General features: G+C 40.5%; 1 protein-coding gene across 1 annotated transcript in view; it reads left to right on the top strand.

The window, feature by feature from the left end:
* The first annotated feature begins 404 nt into the window (after positions 1–404).
* LOC106093199 (uncharacterized) overlaps positions 405–19,332 on the top strand; it is a 146,404-nt gene continuing 127,476 nt past the window's right edge. Inside the window, exon 1 of the mRNA XM_059369282.1 lies at positions 405–1,671. Within this exon, the coding sequence (XP_059225265.1) occupies positions 1,143–1,671 (529 nt within the window). The 5' untranslated portion in view covers positions 405–1,142. The remainder of the gene's footprint in view (positions 1,672–19,332) is intronic.

Here is a 19,332-nt window from a genome sequence, read left to right on the forward strand (position 1 = left end):
CTCCAATAGCATAGCAGTTCTTATTCATTATTCTTTGTTTGCCTAAAAAGAGATACCGCACATAGAACTCGACAAATGCGATCCACGGTGGAGGGTATATAAGTTTCGGCCCGGCCGACAAGTATGGTCCAAATCGGTCCATAACTTGATGTATATGCCATAAATTTGAAAAAGCCATTCAAAGAACATGTCAAATGCGATCCATGGAGGAGGGTATATAAGATCCGGCCCTCTTCATCTCTTACTTATTTAAATGTCTTTTACAACCCAAAACGTGTTTCTTTCCATGTGATCTTAAAGACTTTCATCTCAAGATGCTAACCCAGTTTTCTCTCCATTTTTCTAGGCTAAATGGCATTATGTTTAACATACTTTTAAGCTTATCCTTGTTTTGCAGGCTGTCATCTGAGCAATAATGTCATACAACACATTGCCGGCAACAACGCCAAAGTGGCATATAAGGACATTTAAGTATGAGGCCATAGAAGAAGCAACCAAAAGCCAGCCATACTAGCAAACAAAAAAAAAAAAAAGAGGGCGAAAGCGACATGCAATAGACTTAACAATGCAATTTAACAATGGCATTACAAGCAACAGCAACAACAACAGCAACGACAACAGCAACATCAGCAGCGACAGCAACATCAGCAGCAAACAGCTAACAAGCGTCTAAAGAGGAGGCTATAAGGGCCATAAAATGGCAAATAACACACGACATGATTTAAGAGAATAGCGACAAAGCTAAGGCAACACATCAACAACTTAATAGGCTTAAATCTCCCTCCCAAAAAAAGAGAAACACAACAGACAGCCATTCAAGAGCATTTCCATAAATGTTGTTGAACTAAAATCTCCGAAGAAAAAAACTTCAGTGAAAAGAAAAGCCCAAAATTTTGTTTGCAACACAGGGCTGTAGAGAAAAACGAAAAACATTTACAACATTAATTGCAAGAGCCAGCTTTTTTGTTTGAAGGCATCAAAGCATCCAAAGTAGCTCTGGTTTTGTTTTTAACATCCCCTCTAAGCTTTACAAAGTGTTTCAATCTCAGCTAAATGTCTGTTGTTGTTGTTGATGAGGACTTGGACGACGAGCAACCATCAATGAGTGAAATAGTTTTTATATTCTTCACTTGCAATTTACAATGTCGGACGTTGAAAAGGCGATATCCGGCTTAATAGAGGATGAAGAACTATTGCAACAACAAACTCAGCAACTTCAACAGCAGCAGCAACAACACCAGCCACTACTTTTGGCCAATACAAAAGCCAATTCGAACAGCTATAGTGGAAACAATTTAATACACCACCATCATCATCATCAGCAGCAGCAGCAGCAGCATCAACAAAAACAACAGTTAGCACAACATCAACAACAGCTGCAATATCATCATTCGCAACAGCAGCAGCTACAGCAACAGCAACACTATATCAGCGAGACCAAATACCACCTCAGCAGCAACAGGCACACACGTTCCAACACTCTCCACAATTGTTTAAGTCGTGCCCTCAAACTTGTTTTCTCCACACCAGGTCTGGTCGTTATGGTTATTGGCTACACAATAATGGGTGCCTTGGTATTTCCTTTGCTCGAAGCTCCACAGGATATTAGCAAGTCCGCCATTATAGCCAAATCACGAGAGGAATGCCTCAAAGAGTTGTGGATAATAACAGGTAAGCTCAAAGTTACGGGGTATGCTATAAAATTCTAGTGTGCATTAATGTATGCAACACAAAACACTAAGCGAACAATTATGGAAAGAAGGAAACGGAAACACAAACAAAGGAGTTAATTCCATGACACCATAAAACCATAACCAAGTCCAAAACGAGAAAACTTTTTAGTTTAAAATTAAAGCTTCAAAAGAAGAAAAATATTCTATTGAGTGTTAAATGCAATTTAGAGTTCTATTAGAGAAAGGTGATTTGAAACTCTATGTTAGGTTGGGTTTAGGTGGAAGTCTGCGACTCAAACTCACTGAGACACTCGGAAGACTACCTAGAAAAAGACTTACGTTGGATACTTTAGATTGTCCAAAGAGGATATTGGCGACAATGTCAGCAGGATTACAAATAACAAGTAAAAGCGTGCTAAGTTCGGCCGGGCCGAATCTTATATAACCTCCACCATGGATCGCATTTGCCAAGTTCTTTTCCCGGCTCTCTTCTTAGGCAAAAAAAGACAATCGAAAAAATTTGCTCTGCTATTAGAGCGATATCAAGATATGGTCGGGTTTGGACCACAATTAAATTATATGTTGGAGACCTGTGTAAAATGTCAGCTAATTCGAATAAGAATTGCGCCCTTTGTGGGCTCAAGAAGTAAAATAGAGAGATCGATTTATATGGGAGCTATATCAGGCTATAAACCGATTCAGACCATAATAAACACGTATGTTAATGGTCATGAGAGAATCCGTCGTACAAAATTTCAGGCAAATCGGATAATAATTGCGACCTCTAGAGGCTCAAGAAGTCAAGATCCCAGATCGGTTTATATGGCAGCTATATCAGGTTATGAACCGATTTGAACCATATTTGGCACAGTTGTTGGATATCATAACAAAATACTACGTGCCAAAATTCATTCAAATTGGATAAGAATTGCGCCCTCTAGAGGCTCAAGAAGTCAAGACCCAAGATCGGTTTATATGACAGCTATATCAGGTTATGAACCGATTTGAACCATACTTGTTATAGTTGTTGGATATCGTAACAAAACACGTCGTGCAAAAATTCATTCTGATCGGATAAGAATTGCGCCCTCTAGAGGCTCAAGAAGTCAAGACCCAAGATCGGTTTATATGGCAGCTATATCAGGTTATGGACCGATTTGAACCATACTTATCACAGTTGTTGGATGTTATAACAAAACACGTCGTGCAAAATTTCATCCCAATCGGATAAGAATTGCGCACTCTAGAGGCTCAAGAAGTCAAGACCCAAGATCGGTTTATATGGCAGCTATATCAGGTTATGAACCGATTTGAACCATACTTGGCACAGTTGTTGGATATCATAACAAAACACGTCGTGCAAAATTTCATTCCAATCGGATAAGAATTGCGCACTCTAGAGGCTCAAGAAGTCAAGACCCAAGATCGGTTTATATGGCAGCTATATCAGGTTATGGACCGATTTGAACCATACTTATCACAGTTGTTGGATGTTATAACAAAACACGTCGTGCAAAATTTCATCCCAATCGGATAAGAATTGCGCACTCTAGAGGCTCAAGAAGTCAAGACCCAAGATCGGTTTATATGGCAGCTATATCAAAACATGGACCGATATGGCCCATTTACAATACCAACCGACCTACACTAATAAGAAGTATTTGTGCAAAATTTCAAGCGGCTAGCTTTACTCCTTCGGAAGTTAGCGTGCTTTCGACAGACAGACGGACGGACGGACGGACGGACGGACGGACGGACGGACAGACGGACGGACATGGCTAGATCGACATAAAATTTCACGACGATCAAGAATATATATACTTTATGGGGTCTCAGACGAATATTTCGAGTAGTTACAAACAGAATGACGAAATTAGTATACCCCCCATCTTATGGTGGAGGGTATAAAAATGGATAAAGGAAGCGAATAGGTCACACCATCGCGGTATAATCGAGGCGATGATGGAAACCTACTAGGAATGGAAGAGGTTTCCGATCGGAAACCTGAGACAATACACGAGGTGAGGTGAGTGTGAGGCACTGTTGCCAGCGGATTGGATTGACGATTCGCTGGTGTTGGCATCTGGAAGTTTATGGTAGGCGGATGTATCAAAGATAAAGGACAGAGTGTGTATGCGGGTCTACATTGAGCACCCAGGGACTGAGATCTGTTTCCGACTGCCTAAACGGTACACTGCCACCCATGGCCATGACAACCAGGCAGTAAGGTCAAAAACAGTCTTGGAGTATCAAATGGAAATTAACGCCTTATCTGAATATGGCATGATCCGCATCTTTTGGTTGCCAGGCCATTGCGGAGTACGGGGGTATAAAACAGCAGACAGCTTGGCATTGAAGTCCAGAGGACTGCCACCGTTAAACTTAGTTAATCCAAAACCCTTCGGGCGACGCATTCCGAGTTAGGGCATAGGCGATCAACACATGTAACAGTGTGGAATGACGTAACTGTCGGTAGGACGACGAAAATCCTTTGGGAGATCAGAAAGGTGAGAAGCCGAGGCTATTACTGAAAGGGAGTAAGAATTATAGCATTTTAACTTTCAGTATCTTCAAGGGTCACATAAGACCACGGGCCCACTTATGCAGAATAAGTGCGTCAAGTGATCGATTGTAGAGGGCATGTAGGGAAGATGATGAGAAATTGGAACATATCCTCTGTATATGCCCGGCTTTCGCCGCTAACAGACTCCGGCACTTGGGTGCGGATTCGATGTCAGACTGGAACCATCTTAAGGGCATAGAATGAAAAACGACTAAGAATTTCGTAAGCAACACGGAATTCATGATTTAGAAGTTTTTCAAGGTTACTTATTATACCCGCTACCATAAGATGGGGGTATACCTATTTCGTCATTCCGTTTGTAACACATCGAAATAATGATCTGAGAACCACTGAAAAGTATTTTTGGTCGTCGTCACATTATTGGCCGATTTAGACATGTCCGCAGAAATAAAATTTGGCAGACCGAACAATTGTTCGAAATAATGTTGACCAAATTTAGGGGTCTGCCTAGAGTCCCATAGACCAGCTAGTGCCTTGAAATTTAGCACACGATCTCGTTGACATCTCAGCTCGAACCATTGCAAATTTTGCATATATTTTTTATTAGTTTTTATACCCACCACCGAAGGATGGGGGTATATTCATTTTGTCATTCCGTTTGCAACACATCGAAATATCCATTTCCGACCCTATAAAGTATATATATTCTTGATCAGCGTGAAAATCTAAGACGATCTAGACATGTCCGTCCGTCTGTCCGTCTGTCTGTTGAAATCACGCTACAGCCTTTAAAAATAAAGATATTGAGCTGAAATTTTGCACAGATTCTTTTTTTGTCCATAAGTTCGAAGATGGGCTATATCGGACTATATCTTGATATAGCCCCCATATAGACCGATCCGCCGATTTAGGGTCTTAGGCCCATTAAAGCCACATTTATTATCCGATTTTGCTGAAATTTGGGACAGTGAGTTGTGTTAGGCCTTTCGACTTCCTCTGTTAATTTGGCCCAGATCGGTTCAGATTTGGATATAGCTGCCATATAGACCGATCCTCCGGTTTAGGGTCTTAGGCCCACAAAAGCCACATTTAATATCCGATTTTGATGAAATTCGTGACAGTGAATTGTGTAAGGCCCATCGACATGCTACATTAATTTGGCTCAGATCGGTACAGATTTGGATATAGCTGCCATATAGACCGATCCTCCGATTTATGGTGTTAGGTCCATAAAAGCCACATTTATTGTCCGATTTTGCTGAAATTTTGGACAGTGAGTTGTGTTAGGCCCTTCGACATATTTCTTCAATTTGATCCAGATCGGTTCAGATTTGAATAAAGCTGCCATATAGACTGATTTCTTGATTTATGAATTTGGGCCCATAAAATGCTCATTTATTGTCCGATGTCGCCGAAATTTAGGACAGTGAGTTAAGTTAAGCCCCTTGACATACTTCTGCAATATCGCACAGATCGGTCCAGAGTTGGATATAGCTGCCATATAGACCGATATCTAGATTTTAGGTTTTGGGGCCATAAAAAACGCATTTATTGTCCGATGTCGCTGAAATTTGAGACAGTGAGTTTGGTTAGGCTCTTTGAAGTCCTTCTTCAATTTTGCCCAGATCGGTCCAGATTTCAATATAGCTGTCATATAGACCGATCTCTCGATCTAAGGTTTTGGGCCCATAAAAGAGTCATTTATTGTCCGAAATTTGGGACAGTGTTACAGTTACGCTCTTCGACACTTTTATGCAACTTGGCCCAAATCGGTCCAGATTTGGATATAGCTACCATGTAGACCGATATCTCGATTTAAAGTATTGGGCCCATAAAAGGCGCAATTTATAATCCGATTTCACTGAAATTTGACACAGTGACTTATGTTAGGCTTTTCGACATCCGTGTCGTATATGGTTCAGATCGGTTTATTTTTATTTTTAGATATTGCTAGTGTACTTATTAGCATTTGGTCCAAATTATTATTGATATAACTGATATGGGACATAAGGTATGTAATTTTCACCGAATTTTGATGAAAGGAGGTTTACATATATACCCAAGGTGGTGGGTATCCAAAGTTCGGCCCGGCCGAACTTAACGCTTTTTTACTTGTTTTTTTTTTTTGATTTTCTCCCACTGTGCAATGATTCATCATCTTTCCCATATGCTCCACACATGTTATCTTTGCCGCACCGATTTTGTGCTCGTAGTTCTATGTGTCCCTTTATGATACCTTACTGATATCCTGCTTACTTTTTTTCAGTAATAGCCTCGCCTTTTCCCGATTCTGATCTCCCATAGGATTTTCGTCGTCCTACCGGCCATTTCACGTTCGTCGCCTACTCCCTTAACTCGGGTTGCTTTGACGGGAAAGGCTTTGCTTTCACCCAAGTTTATTGACTACAGTCCAATGGCCTTCATTGCCAAATCGTCTGCTTCTTCATTCACCCTTACTCCGTCTAACCTGGCACCCAAACGATGAGAACCGTGCCATCCTCAGAGATGGCGTTAATCTCGTTCTAACACTCCAAGACTGTTCGTGATCTTGTCGTTCTGGATTTGATGGCCTGTTTACTATCCGTAAAGATGTTCACACTCGACGTCCTTGCGTTAACCCCACACCACCTCGCCCGAATCTCCTCCAGCAGGACCGTATTATGGTCAGGCAGTCCAAAAATAGATCTCATTCCTTTGGTTCTCAATGAAGACCCCAAGCCCAATCTGTCTTGCAGCATTGGTCCATTTGTGTAGCACGGTCTCCCAGATGGCAGTACCAGTGTTCCGTCAATCCAAGACTGTGCCTTTGTCAAAAGAACCTCGCACTCGACCTCAAGTGTCGTTTTTAGGTTTCCTAACATAGACTCGATTATACAGCGATTGTATAACCGGCATATATGTCTATTCATTCTCCCATCGCCTTAAGTTTCATAGCCGCAGTGGATGTCTCACACTTAATCTGTATGTGTATGTTTAGGATATCTAGAATAGTTTCCGGGGTCATAGTGGACGTGAACCTCATCGCTCCGCCTGATGCCAAGACAACATGTTCTCTGAACCTGTTATTTTATACTTACAATGCACTTTTTCTCCACAACAGTCCACCAACCTACTGAGAAGTAAGTAAGTATTGCTATAATCACGCCGCTGTAGAGCCAGTGAACTATTCTTGTATTCATGCCCAATTTCGAACCTACGCCCCGTCAACATAGTGCCCAATATCTGTGAGCCTTTTCGGAACACTACTGACTACACCAGTTCTTCGTAAACAAACAGATTTTAGTCTTTTCTAGGAAAACATTGAGACCCCAAGGTTTAGCCTTGGGTTATGCGATCTTCAAGACACTTTCGCCCTTTCTGCATAACGGATCTTCAGTCAGCATTCGTTATAGGCTACTAGCTGACCCGAGCCCGCTCCGCTGCGCCTTCTTTTACTTTATATAGAACAAAAGTTTCCTTGCAATATTTATTTTCGACAATTAAAGATCTTTTAGTGTAATACCATGCTAACTTGACTAACAGTTTAACAATACAAGTACCTTTGTCTGAATCCCATATGATCTTTATTGGTCTACGAACTTAAGTTTGGACGTAAGCTGTACTCCATTCTTAAAATACTTTTTTTCAGCCCGATATTCTCATGATGTCTGATTTAGTGGTGTTTTTGGGGGAGAGGTGGTCCCCCAGATACTTGGCCCTGAAAAAATATCAGCATCGTACTCTTGTCTCAAATAACATTTATTTAACCCCATATTGTCATTGGCTTAAGAGGAGTTTACAGGATGAGGCGTCCTCCAAACACATGATCCCAAAATAGGTTATCAAATTCGTTTTCTAATCTCAAATACCTTTCATTTGAGTCACATATTGGCATGGTCGAAAAATTTGTTCCCTTTGGGGGTGTTTTGGGGAAGGGGTGATGCCCTAAATATATGGTCCTTCATTTGGATATCAAATTCGTATTCTACTCCCAAATAACTTTATTTGAGCCCCATATTGCGATTGTCACTAAAAAATTGCTGTTTGTAGGGTATTTTGGGAAAGGGGTAGACCCCCAGAAAATTGGTCCCGAAAGTGGATATCAATTCTTGCTCTACCCCCCAATACCTTTCATTTAAACTCCACATTGACATGGTCTGCAAATATGCACGATTTAGGGGTGTTTTGGGGTTTGGGATGGTCCCCCAAACACTAAGCCCTGAAAATATATCAGCAGCGTGCTCTATTCTCATATATCTATATATCATTTATTTGAACCCCATATTGCCATTGCCCTCAAAATTGGATATCAAATTCGTTTTCTAATCTCATTTAAACTCTTTATTGCAAAAGTCAGCAAATATGTCCGGTTTGGGGTATTGGCCCTAAAAACTATGAATATTTAGTTCCCCTCTCTTTAAGACCTAAATTGTCTTGGTGAGCAAAAATGTCCTATTTGGGGGTTGTGACGGTGGTGGGACATTCCCCTGACAGTTGGTCCCTAATGTTGATATCAGATACGTGGGCTACTCCCAAATACCTTTAATTTGAGCCCCATATTTCCATAGTCGGCAACATGACCGGCTTGGGGGGTGTTTTGGGGGATGGGCGGCCACTCATTGAGTTGGCCTTGAAAATATATATCGGATTCGTGTTCTACTCTAAAAACCCTCTTTTTTGAGCCTCATATTGCAATAGTCGGCAAATACTTCCTATTTGGGTGGTGTTGTGGGAGTGGGGTTGCCTCATAGAGACTTTTCCCGAATATTGATATCAGATTCTTGCTTTACTCCCAAAGACCTTTCATTTGAGCCCCATATTGCTATGGTCGTAAATTTGTCCCCTTGGGGGATATTTTTGGGGAGAGGCGGCCCCCCAAACACTTGGTCCCATATTTGGATATCAGTTTCAAATTCTACACTAAAATACCTTTTATTTAAGCCCCATATTGCCATGGTCAATAAATAAGTCCAGTTTGGGGGGTGTTCTGGGGAAAGGGTGGACCCCCAGAAACGTGGTCCCACATTTGGATATCAGATTCGTATTCTACTTGCAAATACCTTTTAATATGAGTCCCATATTGCCATGGTCGGTAAATATGTCCGATTTAGGAGTGTTTTGGGGTTGGGGTGGTCCCCCCAAACACTTGGTCCGACAATTGGATATCAGATACGTTTTCTTATCCTAAATACCTTTCATTTGAGTCCCATATTGTCGTGATTGGTCTAAATATATGTTTGGTAGGTTTTAGGATGGGGCGGCCCCCCTAGGTACCCCATCCGAAATTCGGATACCAAATTTTTATTTTTAGGGTACTATATGAGAGTACACAAAATTTCGCTTAAATCGCATAACCCATCTCCGAGATCTGGCGTTTCTGAAAATTAGGGTAAGGGGGAGGGTCCGTCCCCCTTCAGATATCAAAAAATTTAGTACCCCATTTCCACCACGGGATCATTATGCATCTGTGAAAATTTCAAGAAAATCGGTTCAGCCGTTTCTGAGTCTATAAGGAGCACATAAACAAGCAAAAACAAATTCATTTTTATATATAAGATTTGATTAAATGAAAATTTATTGAAAAACAAAATATTAATGAACTATTTCCTTTAAATGATGTCATTAAAATTTTAAACAGCCCAATTTATTACCATACCTTATTTGGGATTATAAGTGTGAATTTTTCAATTGTTTATTGTCTATTGTTTTAAATCTTGTCATTTATCAGCGTTTGCCAGTCAATAATTGCAATTCGCCCTATATTGATTTCAGTCGAACAAATAAAATGATTGATTAAGACAAACAATGAAGTCCAATGCAAAAATGCATCAATTGATATTTTTCACACAATTCAAACACATCAAAAGTCAGTGAACTTTGTTATTCATGAATAAATGAATTCCAAACTGCAGCCACAAAATTATTCGTATTCATGTAAATTGATCCTGTTGTCGCTCTTCAACCTCTACCGCTATTCATTAAAACGGCATCTGTTTATCAACTGTTGCTGTTGGTGTCATTGTTGCCTCCGTTTTTTCTTTCACCAACAGCTTGTAGTGTCCACTTTAAAATGAATAATGCACTACCTGTTGTAGGTTAAACATTTTACACGGAGGATTTGGGGAGTTAGTGGTGAGAGAGAATGAGAGGAAGAAAGCAGGAAATTTTAAGCTTAAGCACTAACTAAAATAAATTTTATTTAAATAAATGTTATCGGTAAAATACGATTATTAAGCGCTCGAATTCAGAATATTCCCTCCCCCGTACCCCATTTTCAAAAACGCCAGTTCTCGGAGATGGGTTCAAGCATTTAAACCAAATTTTGTATGTCACCTCATGGTACCCCAAAAACACGAATATGGTAAAACATTTTGGGGTCAAATAACATGGGGGGACGCCCCATCCCAAAACTCACCCGAACGCACATAGTTACCGACTGGGATAACATGGGTATCAAATAAAAGGTGTTTAAGAGTAGAATACGAAGTTGTCTTAAAAATTTCGCACTAAGAATCGTGGGTCCCCCACCCCTAAAAACACCACCCAACAGGGCACTTTTACCGCTTTGGGCAATATGGGTATCAAATGAAAGAGATTTGAAAGTTGAGTAAAAATCTGACTTAAAAATGTATTGCTTTGTGTCTGAGGGGCATCCCAATACCCTTTAGCTTGGCATATTCACCAATTGCGACAATATTTATATCAAATGAAAGGTATTTTGAAGTAGAGTAAGAAGTATATATTCCTTGGTATCTGATGCGCCTCCCAACACCCCCAAAACCCCCATACATATTTACCGATTGAGACAATGTGGGTATTAAATGAAAGGTGTTTGGAAGTAGAGTACACATCTGTTATACGAATTTGCTCCAAGTTGTCTACGGCACCAACCCTGCCCCACAAACCCCCAAAACGGGCATGAATGTCCAACGTCACATTATGGGTATCAAATGAAATGTCTTTGGGAGTTGACTACGAATCTGATACAGACATTTGAGACAGAGTCTGGGACCGGCCCAACCACTAAATACCCTTCAATAGGACGTGTAGTTCGATCAGGGTAAAATGGGAATTAAAAGAAAGGTTTATGACAGTAGAGTTCAAATCTAAAATCGAATGTCCTTCCATTCAGCAGGACATATAGATTGCAACAATAAAGGACTCAAATAAATTGTCTTTTGGGTCTTATCGTCGGGGCGAACGACCCCCTATCCTCACAATAAAAACAAAACCAATCTATCGTATTGAACGACCGAGAATATATTGTACTCAAATGAAAGGAAGTGTCAGAGGGAAATCCCCCTCCCCTCATCCTACCCAAAAAAAGGAATTAACCAGTAAAAAGGCGTTAAGTTCGGCCGGGCCGAACTTTGGATACCCACCACCTCGGGTATATATGTAAACCACCTTTCGTCAAAATCCGGTGAAAATGCATACCTTATGCCCCATAGCAGCTATATCCATATAATGTCCGATTTGGACCTAATACTAAGTCACTGTTCAATTGTGTATAACAAAATATTGGCCCTTTTAGTAGCTAAATCTAAAAATACACCGATCTGAACCATATACGACACGTATATACACGGATGTTGAAAACCTTAAATAGGTCACTGTCAGAGATCGGAAGATCGATCTGTATGGCAGCAATATCCAAATCTGGACCGATTTGTACCAAATTGAAGAGGAAAGTCGAACTCACTGTCCCAAATTTCGGCGACATCGGAAAATAAATGCGATTTTTATGGGTCCAAAACCTTAAATCGAGAGATCGGGCTATATGGCAGCTATATCCAAATCTGAACCAATCTGTACCATATTGCAGAAGTATGTCAAGGGGCTTATCATAACTCACTGTCCGAAATGTCGGCGATATTGGACAAAAAAATGCGCCTTTTATGGGCCCAAAAACTTAAATCGAGAGATTTGTCTATATGGCAGCTTTATCTAAATCTGAACCAATCTGAGCCAAACTGTATAAGAATGTTGAAGGACCTAACACAACTCACTGTACCAAATTATGGCAGTTATATTTAAATCTGGACCGATCTGGGCCAAATTGACGAAGGATATTGAGGGTCCTAACACAACTCACTGTTCCAAATTTTAGCAAAATCGGATAATAAATGTGGCTTTTGTGGGCCTAAGACTCTTAATCGGCGGATCGGTCTATATGAGGGCTGTATTGAGATATAGTACGATATAGCTCATCTCCGAACTTAACCTGCTAATGGAAAAAAAGTAAAAAGGCGTTAAGTTCGGCCGGGCCGAACTTTGGATACTCACCACCTCGGGTATATATGCAAACCACACTTCATCAAAAACTTATGTCCGATAGCCGTTCTATCGCGATATGATTTGATTTGAACCAAATACTAATAAGTACAAGTCACTGTTCAATTGTGGATAACTAAATATTGGCCTTTTTCGTAGCTATATCTAAGAATAAACCGTTCTCAATCTATATCCAAGTCTGACCGATCTGATCCAAATTGATGAAGGACGTCGAAGGGCCTAACACAACTCACTGTCCCAAGTTTCAGCAAAATCCGATAATAAATGTGGCTTTTTTGGGTCTAAGACGCTAAATCGGAGGATCGGTCTATACGGCAGCTATATCCAAATCTGGAACGATCTGAGCCAAATTGACGAAGGACGACAAAAGGGCCCAAATTTCGGCAACATCGGAAAATAAATGCGCCTTTTATGGACCGAAAACATTAAATTCAGAGACTGGTCTATATCGCAGCTATATCTAAATCTGGACCGATCTGAGTGAAAACAAGTAAAAAGGCGTTAAGTTCGGCCGGGCCGAACTTTGGATACCCACCACCTCGGGAATATATGTAAACCACCTTTCATCAAAATTCGGTGAAAATTTCATAACTTATGTCCCATATCAGTTATATCAAAATATGTTCCGATTTGGACCAAATACTAAAAGTACACTAGCTATATCTAAAAATAAACCGATCTGAACCATATACGAGACGGATGTCGAAAAGCCTAACATAAGTCACTGTGTCAAATTTCAGTGAAATCGGATTATAAATGCGCCTTTTATGGGGCCAAGACCTTAAATCGCGATATCGGTCTATATGGCAGCTATATTCAAATCTCGACCGATCTGGGCCAAATTGAAGAAGGATTTCGAAGAGCCTAACCACACTCACTGTCCCAAATTTGGGCGACATCGGATAATAAATAAGCATTTTATGGGCCCAAAACCATAAATCAAGAAATCGGTCTATATGGCAGCTATATCCAAATCTGAACCGATCTGGGCCAAATTGAAGAAAGATGTCGAAAGGAATAATACAATTCACTGTCCCAAATTTCAGCAAGATCGGATAATAATTGTGGCTTTTATGGGACTTAGACCCTAATTCGGATGATCGGTCTATATGGCAGCTATATCCAAATATGGACCGATCTGAGCCAAATTCACGGAGGATGTCAAAGGGCCTAACACAACTCACTGTCCCAAATTTCAGCAAAATCGGATAATAAATGTGGCTTTTATGGGCCTAAGACCCTAAATCGGCCGATCGGTCTATATGGGGGCTATATCAAGATATAGTCCGATATAGCCCATCTTCGAACTTAACCTGCTTATGGACAAAAAAAGAATCTGTGCAAAGTTTCAGCTCAATATCTCTATTTTTAAAGGCTGTAGCGTGATTTCAACAGACAGACGGACAGACGGACGGACATGTCTAGATCGTCTTAGATTTTTACGCTGATCAAGAATATATATACTTTATAGGGTCGGAAATGGATATTTCGATGTGTTGCAAACGGAATGACAAAATGAATATACCCCCATCCTTCGGTGGTGGGTATAATGAAGAAGGATGTCGAAGGGCCTAACACAACTCACTGTCCCAAATTGCGGCGGCATCGGACAACAAATTTGCTTTTAATGGCCCCAAAAGATAAAACCGAGGGATCGGTCTATATGGCAGCTATATTCAAAACTGGACCGATCTGTGCCAAAATGCAGAAGTATGTCAAGGGGCTTAACCTAACTCACTGTCTCAAATTTCACCGACATAGGGCAATAAATGCGCTTTTTATGGGCCTAAGACACTGAATCGGAGGATCGGTCTATATGGCAGCTAGATCCAAATCTGGACCGATCTTTGCCAAATTAACGGAGTATGTCGAAGGGTCTAACACAACTCACTTTCCCAAATTTCAGCAAAATCGGATAATAAATATGGCTTTTTTTGGGCCTAAGACCCTTAATCGGCGGATCGGTCTATATGGCAGCTATATCCAAATCTGAACCGTTCTAAGCCAAATTGACGAGGGACGTCGAAGGCCCAAAACAACTTATTGTCCCAAATTTCAGCAAAATCGGATAATAAATGTGGCCTTTATGGGACTAAGATTCTAAATCGGAGGATCGGTCTATATGGCAGCTATATCCAAATCTGGACCGATCTGAGCCAAATTAACGAAGGACATCGAAGGGCCTAACACAACTCACTGTCCCAAATTTCAGCAAAATCGGATAATAAATGTGGCTTTTATGGGCCTAAGACCCTAAATCGGAGGATCGGTCTATATGGGGCTATATGAAGACATAGTCCGATATAGCCCATTTCAAAATTAACCTGCTTATGGACAAAAAAGAATCAGTGCAAAGTTTCCTCTCAATATCTTTATTTTTGAAAACTGTAGCGTGATTTCAACAAACAGACGGACGGACATCGATGTGTTGTATAAACAAGTAAAAGCGTGCTAAGTTCGGCCGGGCCGAATCTTATATACCCTCCACCATGGATCGCATTTGTCGAGTTCTTTTCCCGGCATCTCTTCTTAGGCAAAAGTGGATATAAGAAAAGAGTTGATCTGCTATTAGAGCGAAATAAAGATATGGTCCGGTGTGGACCACATTTAAATTATATGTTGGAGACCTGTGTAAATTGTCAGCCAAATCGAATAAGAATTGCGCCCTTTGGGGGCTCAAGAAGTAAAATAGAGAGATAGATTTATATGGGAGCTATATCGGGCTATAGACCGATTCAGACCATAATAAACACGTATGTTGATGGTCATGAGAGAATCCGTCATAAAAAATTTCTGGCAAATCGGATAGTAATTGCGATCTCTTGAGGCTCAAGAAGTCAAGATCCCAGATCGGTTTTTATTGCAGCTATATCAGGTTATGAACCGATTTGAACCTTATTTTGCACAGTTGTTGGATATCATAACAAAATACTTCGTGCAAAATTTCAGCCAAATCGGATAAAAATTGCGCCCTCTAGAAGCTCAAGAAGTCAAGATCCAAGATCGGTTTATATGACAGCTATATCAGGTTAAAGACCGATTTGATTCATACTTGGCACAGTTGTTGGATATCATAACAAAACACGTCGTGCAAAATTTCATTCCAATCGGATAAGAATTGCGCACTCTAGATGCTCAAGAAGTCAAGATCCAAGGTTTATATGGCAGCTATATCAGATTATGGACCGATTTGAACCATACTTGGCACAGTTGTCAAAACACCACGTGCAAATTTCTGTCAAATCGGACCAGAATTGCGCCCTCTAGGGACCCAAGAAGTCAAGATCCAAGATCGGTTTATATGGCAGCTATATTCAAATCTCGACCGATCTGGGCCAAATTGAAGAAGGATTTCGAAGAGCCTAACCACACTCACTGTCCCAAATTTGGGCGACATCGGATAATAAATAAGCATTTTATGGGCCCAAAACCATAAATCAAGAAATCGGTCTATATGGCAGCTATATCCAAATCTGAACCGATCTGGGCCAAATTGAAGAAAGATGTCGAAAGGAATAATACAATTCACTGTCCCAAAATTCAGCAAGATCGGATAATAATTGTGGCTTTTATGGGACTTAGACCCTAATTCGGATGATCGGTCTATATGGCAGCTATATCCAAATCTGGACTGATCTGAGCCAAATTCACGGAGGATGTCGAAGGACCTAACACAACTCACTGTACCAAATTTCAGCAAAATCGGATAATAAATGTGGCTTTTATGGGCCTAAGACCCTAAATTGGCATATCGGTCTATATGGCAGCTATATCCAAATATGGACCGATCTGAGCCAAATTCACGGAGGATGTCAAAGGGCCTAACACAACTCACTGTCCCAAATTTCAGCAAAATCGGATAATAAATGTGGCTTTTATGGGCCTAAGACCCTAAATCGGCCGATCGGTCTATATGGGGGCTATATCAAGATATAGTCCGATATAGCCCATCTTCGAACTTAACCTGCTTATGGACAAAAAAAGAATCTGTGCAAAGTTTCAGCTCAATATCTCTATTTTTAAAGGCTGTAGCGTGATTTCAACAGACAGACGGACAGACGGACGGACATGTCTAGATCGTCTTAGATTTTTACGCTGATCAAGAATATATATACTTTATAGGGTCGGAAATGGATATTTCGATGTGTTGCAAACGGAATGACAAAATGAATATACCCCCATCCTTCGGTGGTGGGTATAATGAAGAAGGATGTCGAAGGGCCTAACACAACTCACTGTCCCAAATTGCGGCGGCATCGGACAACAAATTTGCTTTTAATGGCCCCAAAAGATAAAACCGAGGGATCGGTCTATATGGCAGCTATATTCAAAACTGGACCGATCTGTGCCAAAATGCAGAAGTATGTCAAGGGGCTTAACCTAACTCACTGTCTCAAATTTCACCGACATAGGGCAATAAATGCGCTTTTTATGGGCCTAAGACACTGAATCGGAGGATCGGTCTATATGGCAGCTAGATCCAAATCTGGACCGATCTTTGCCAAATTAACGGAGTATGTCGAAGGGTCTAACACAACTCACTTTCCCAAATTTCAGCAAAATCGGATAATAAATATGGCTTTTTTTGGGCCTAAGACCCTTAATCGGCAGATCGGTCTATATGGCAGCTATATCCAAATCTGAACCGTTCTAAGCCAAATTGACGAGGGACGTCGAAGGCCCAAAACAACTTATTGTCCCTAATTTCAGCAAAATCGGATAATAAATGTGGCCTTTATGGGACTAAGATTCTAAATCGGAGGATCGGTCTATATGGCAGCTATATCCAAATCTGGACCGATCTGAGCCAAATTAACGAAGGACATCGAAGGGCCTAACACAACTCACTGTCCCAAATTTCAGCAAAATCGGATAATAAATGTGGCTTTTATGGGCCTAAGACCCTAAATCGGAGGACCGATATAGCCCATTTCAAAATTAACCTGCTTATGGACAAAAAAGAATCAGTGCAAAGTTTCCTCTCAATATCTTTATTTTTGAAAACTGTAGCGTGATTTCAACAGACAGACGGACGGACATCGATGTGTTGTATAAACAAGTAAAAGCGTGCTAAGTTCGGCCGGGCCGAATCTTATATACCCTCCACCATGGATCGCATTTGTCGAGTTCTTTTCCCGGCATCTCTTCTTAGGCAAAAGTGGATATAAGAAAAGAGTTGATCTGCTATTAGAGCGAAATAAAGATATGGTCCGGTGTGGACCACATTTAAATTATATGTTGGAGACCTGTGTAAATTGTCAGCCAAATCGAATAAGAATTGCGCCCTTTGGGGGCTCAAGAAGTAAAATAGAGAGATAGATTTATATGGGAGCTATATCGGGCTATAGACCGATTCAGACCATAATAAACACGTATGTTGATGGTCATGAGAGAATCCGTCATAAAAAATTTCTGGCAAATCGGATAGTAATTGCGATCTCTTGAGGCTCAAGAAGTCAAGATCCCAGATCGGTTTTTATTGCAGCTATATCAGGTTATGAACCGATTTGAACCTTATTTTGCACAGTTGTTGGATATCATAACAAAACACGTCGTGCAAAATTTCATTCCAATCGGATAAGAATTGCGCACTCTAGATGCTCAAGAAGTCAAGATCCAAGGTTTATATGGCAGCTATATCAGATTATGGACCGATTTGAACCATACTTGGCACAGTTGTCAAAACACCACGTGCAAATTTCTGTCAAATCGGACCAGAATTGCGCCCTCTAGGGACCCAAGAAGTCAAGATCCAAGATCGGTTTATATGGCAGCTATATCAAAACTTGGACCGATGTGGCCCATTTACAATCCCAATCGACCTACACTAATGAGAAGTATTTGTGGAAAATTTCAAGCGGCTAGCTTTACTCCTACGAAAGTAAGCGTGATTTTGGCAGACGGACGGACATGGCTAGATCAAAATTAAATGTTATTGGGGTCTCAGACGAATATTTGGAGTAGTTGCATACAGAATGACGAAATTAGAACCCCCATCCTATGGTTGACGGTATAAACATTTTTTTTATCAGATTTGTGTACTTAAAACAGCAGATTTGGCCGAATAACAGCCCTATATTTGCTGAAACAGCAGTAATGTCTGTTTTCTCATTTTCAGCAGACAAAAACTGCTGTTTTAGCAAACTTTTTTGCTGTTTTGAATAACAGATTTGGTTGAGTCTTGTGAGGAGATAATATTCCATTTTAAGAAGGGCAAGAAAATTGACTCTTGCCCTATACACCTGCAAGGGAGTCATTGGCAAATGTTAGGGGGCTTAGACCACGCGTCTCGCAGTGGTTACCCAGTCGCGTCATCAAGGAAAGATATAAAATTTGTCTGTCATTCAATGTCATTTAGCTCTTTTTTAGGTTCTTCCACGTAAAGTGATCCAACTTCTGCAGCAATATCATTATTCCCATGACTGCTGTCTTCGCTATAATTATATCCATCATCGCAGTCATCCTTGACATTTGTTTGAGAACGTTGTCTCCTTAGTTATTTGTCTCCTCAGTGTCATTTATTATAAATGTTAACTGGATGTACAATGTAAAAGGTGCTGCAGTTTTGCGACCCAACCGCCTCCATTCTCAACAAACACCTGCTCATATACAAGAAATTCTAAATTGCATTCTCCTCCACCATCCGGAGAGGGTTGCTGGCCCTTTATATTTTTTCGCCATGGTTGATGAGAGCACTTGAATAATTATACAATTTTTATTTTAATTTAAGCAAAAATTTTTTCCATTCATTTATTCTGTTCGTTTCATTAGATGGTAAAATTGTGGACAATTAAATGCTCTGAGTTTTGGGTGGGAGGACCGAGAAAGTGCACTTGTGTTGAATGAATTTGTAAATTGCTG

Source organism: Stomoxys calcitrans, chromosome 5 (assembly GCF_963082655.1).
Source record: "Stomoxys calcitrans chromosome 5, idStoCalc2.1, whole genome shotgun sequence".
In the NCBI taxonomy this organism is placed as follows: Eukaryota; Metazoa; Arthropoda; class Insecta; order Diptera; family Muscidae; genus Stomoxys; species Stomoxys calcitrans.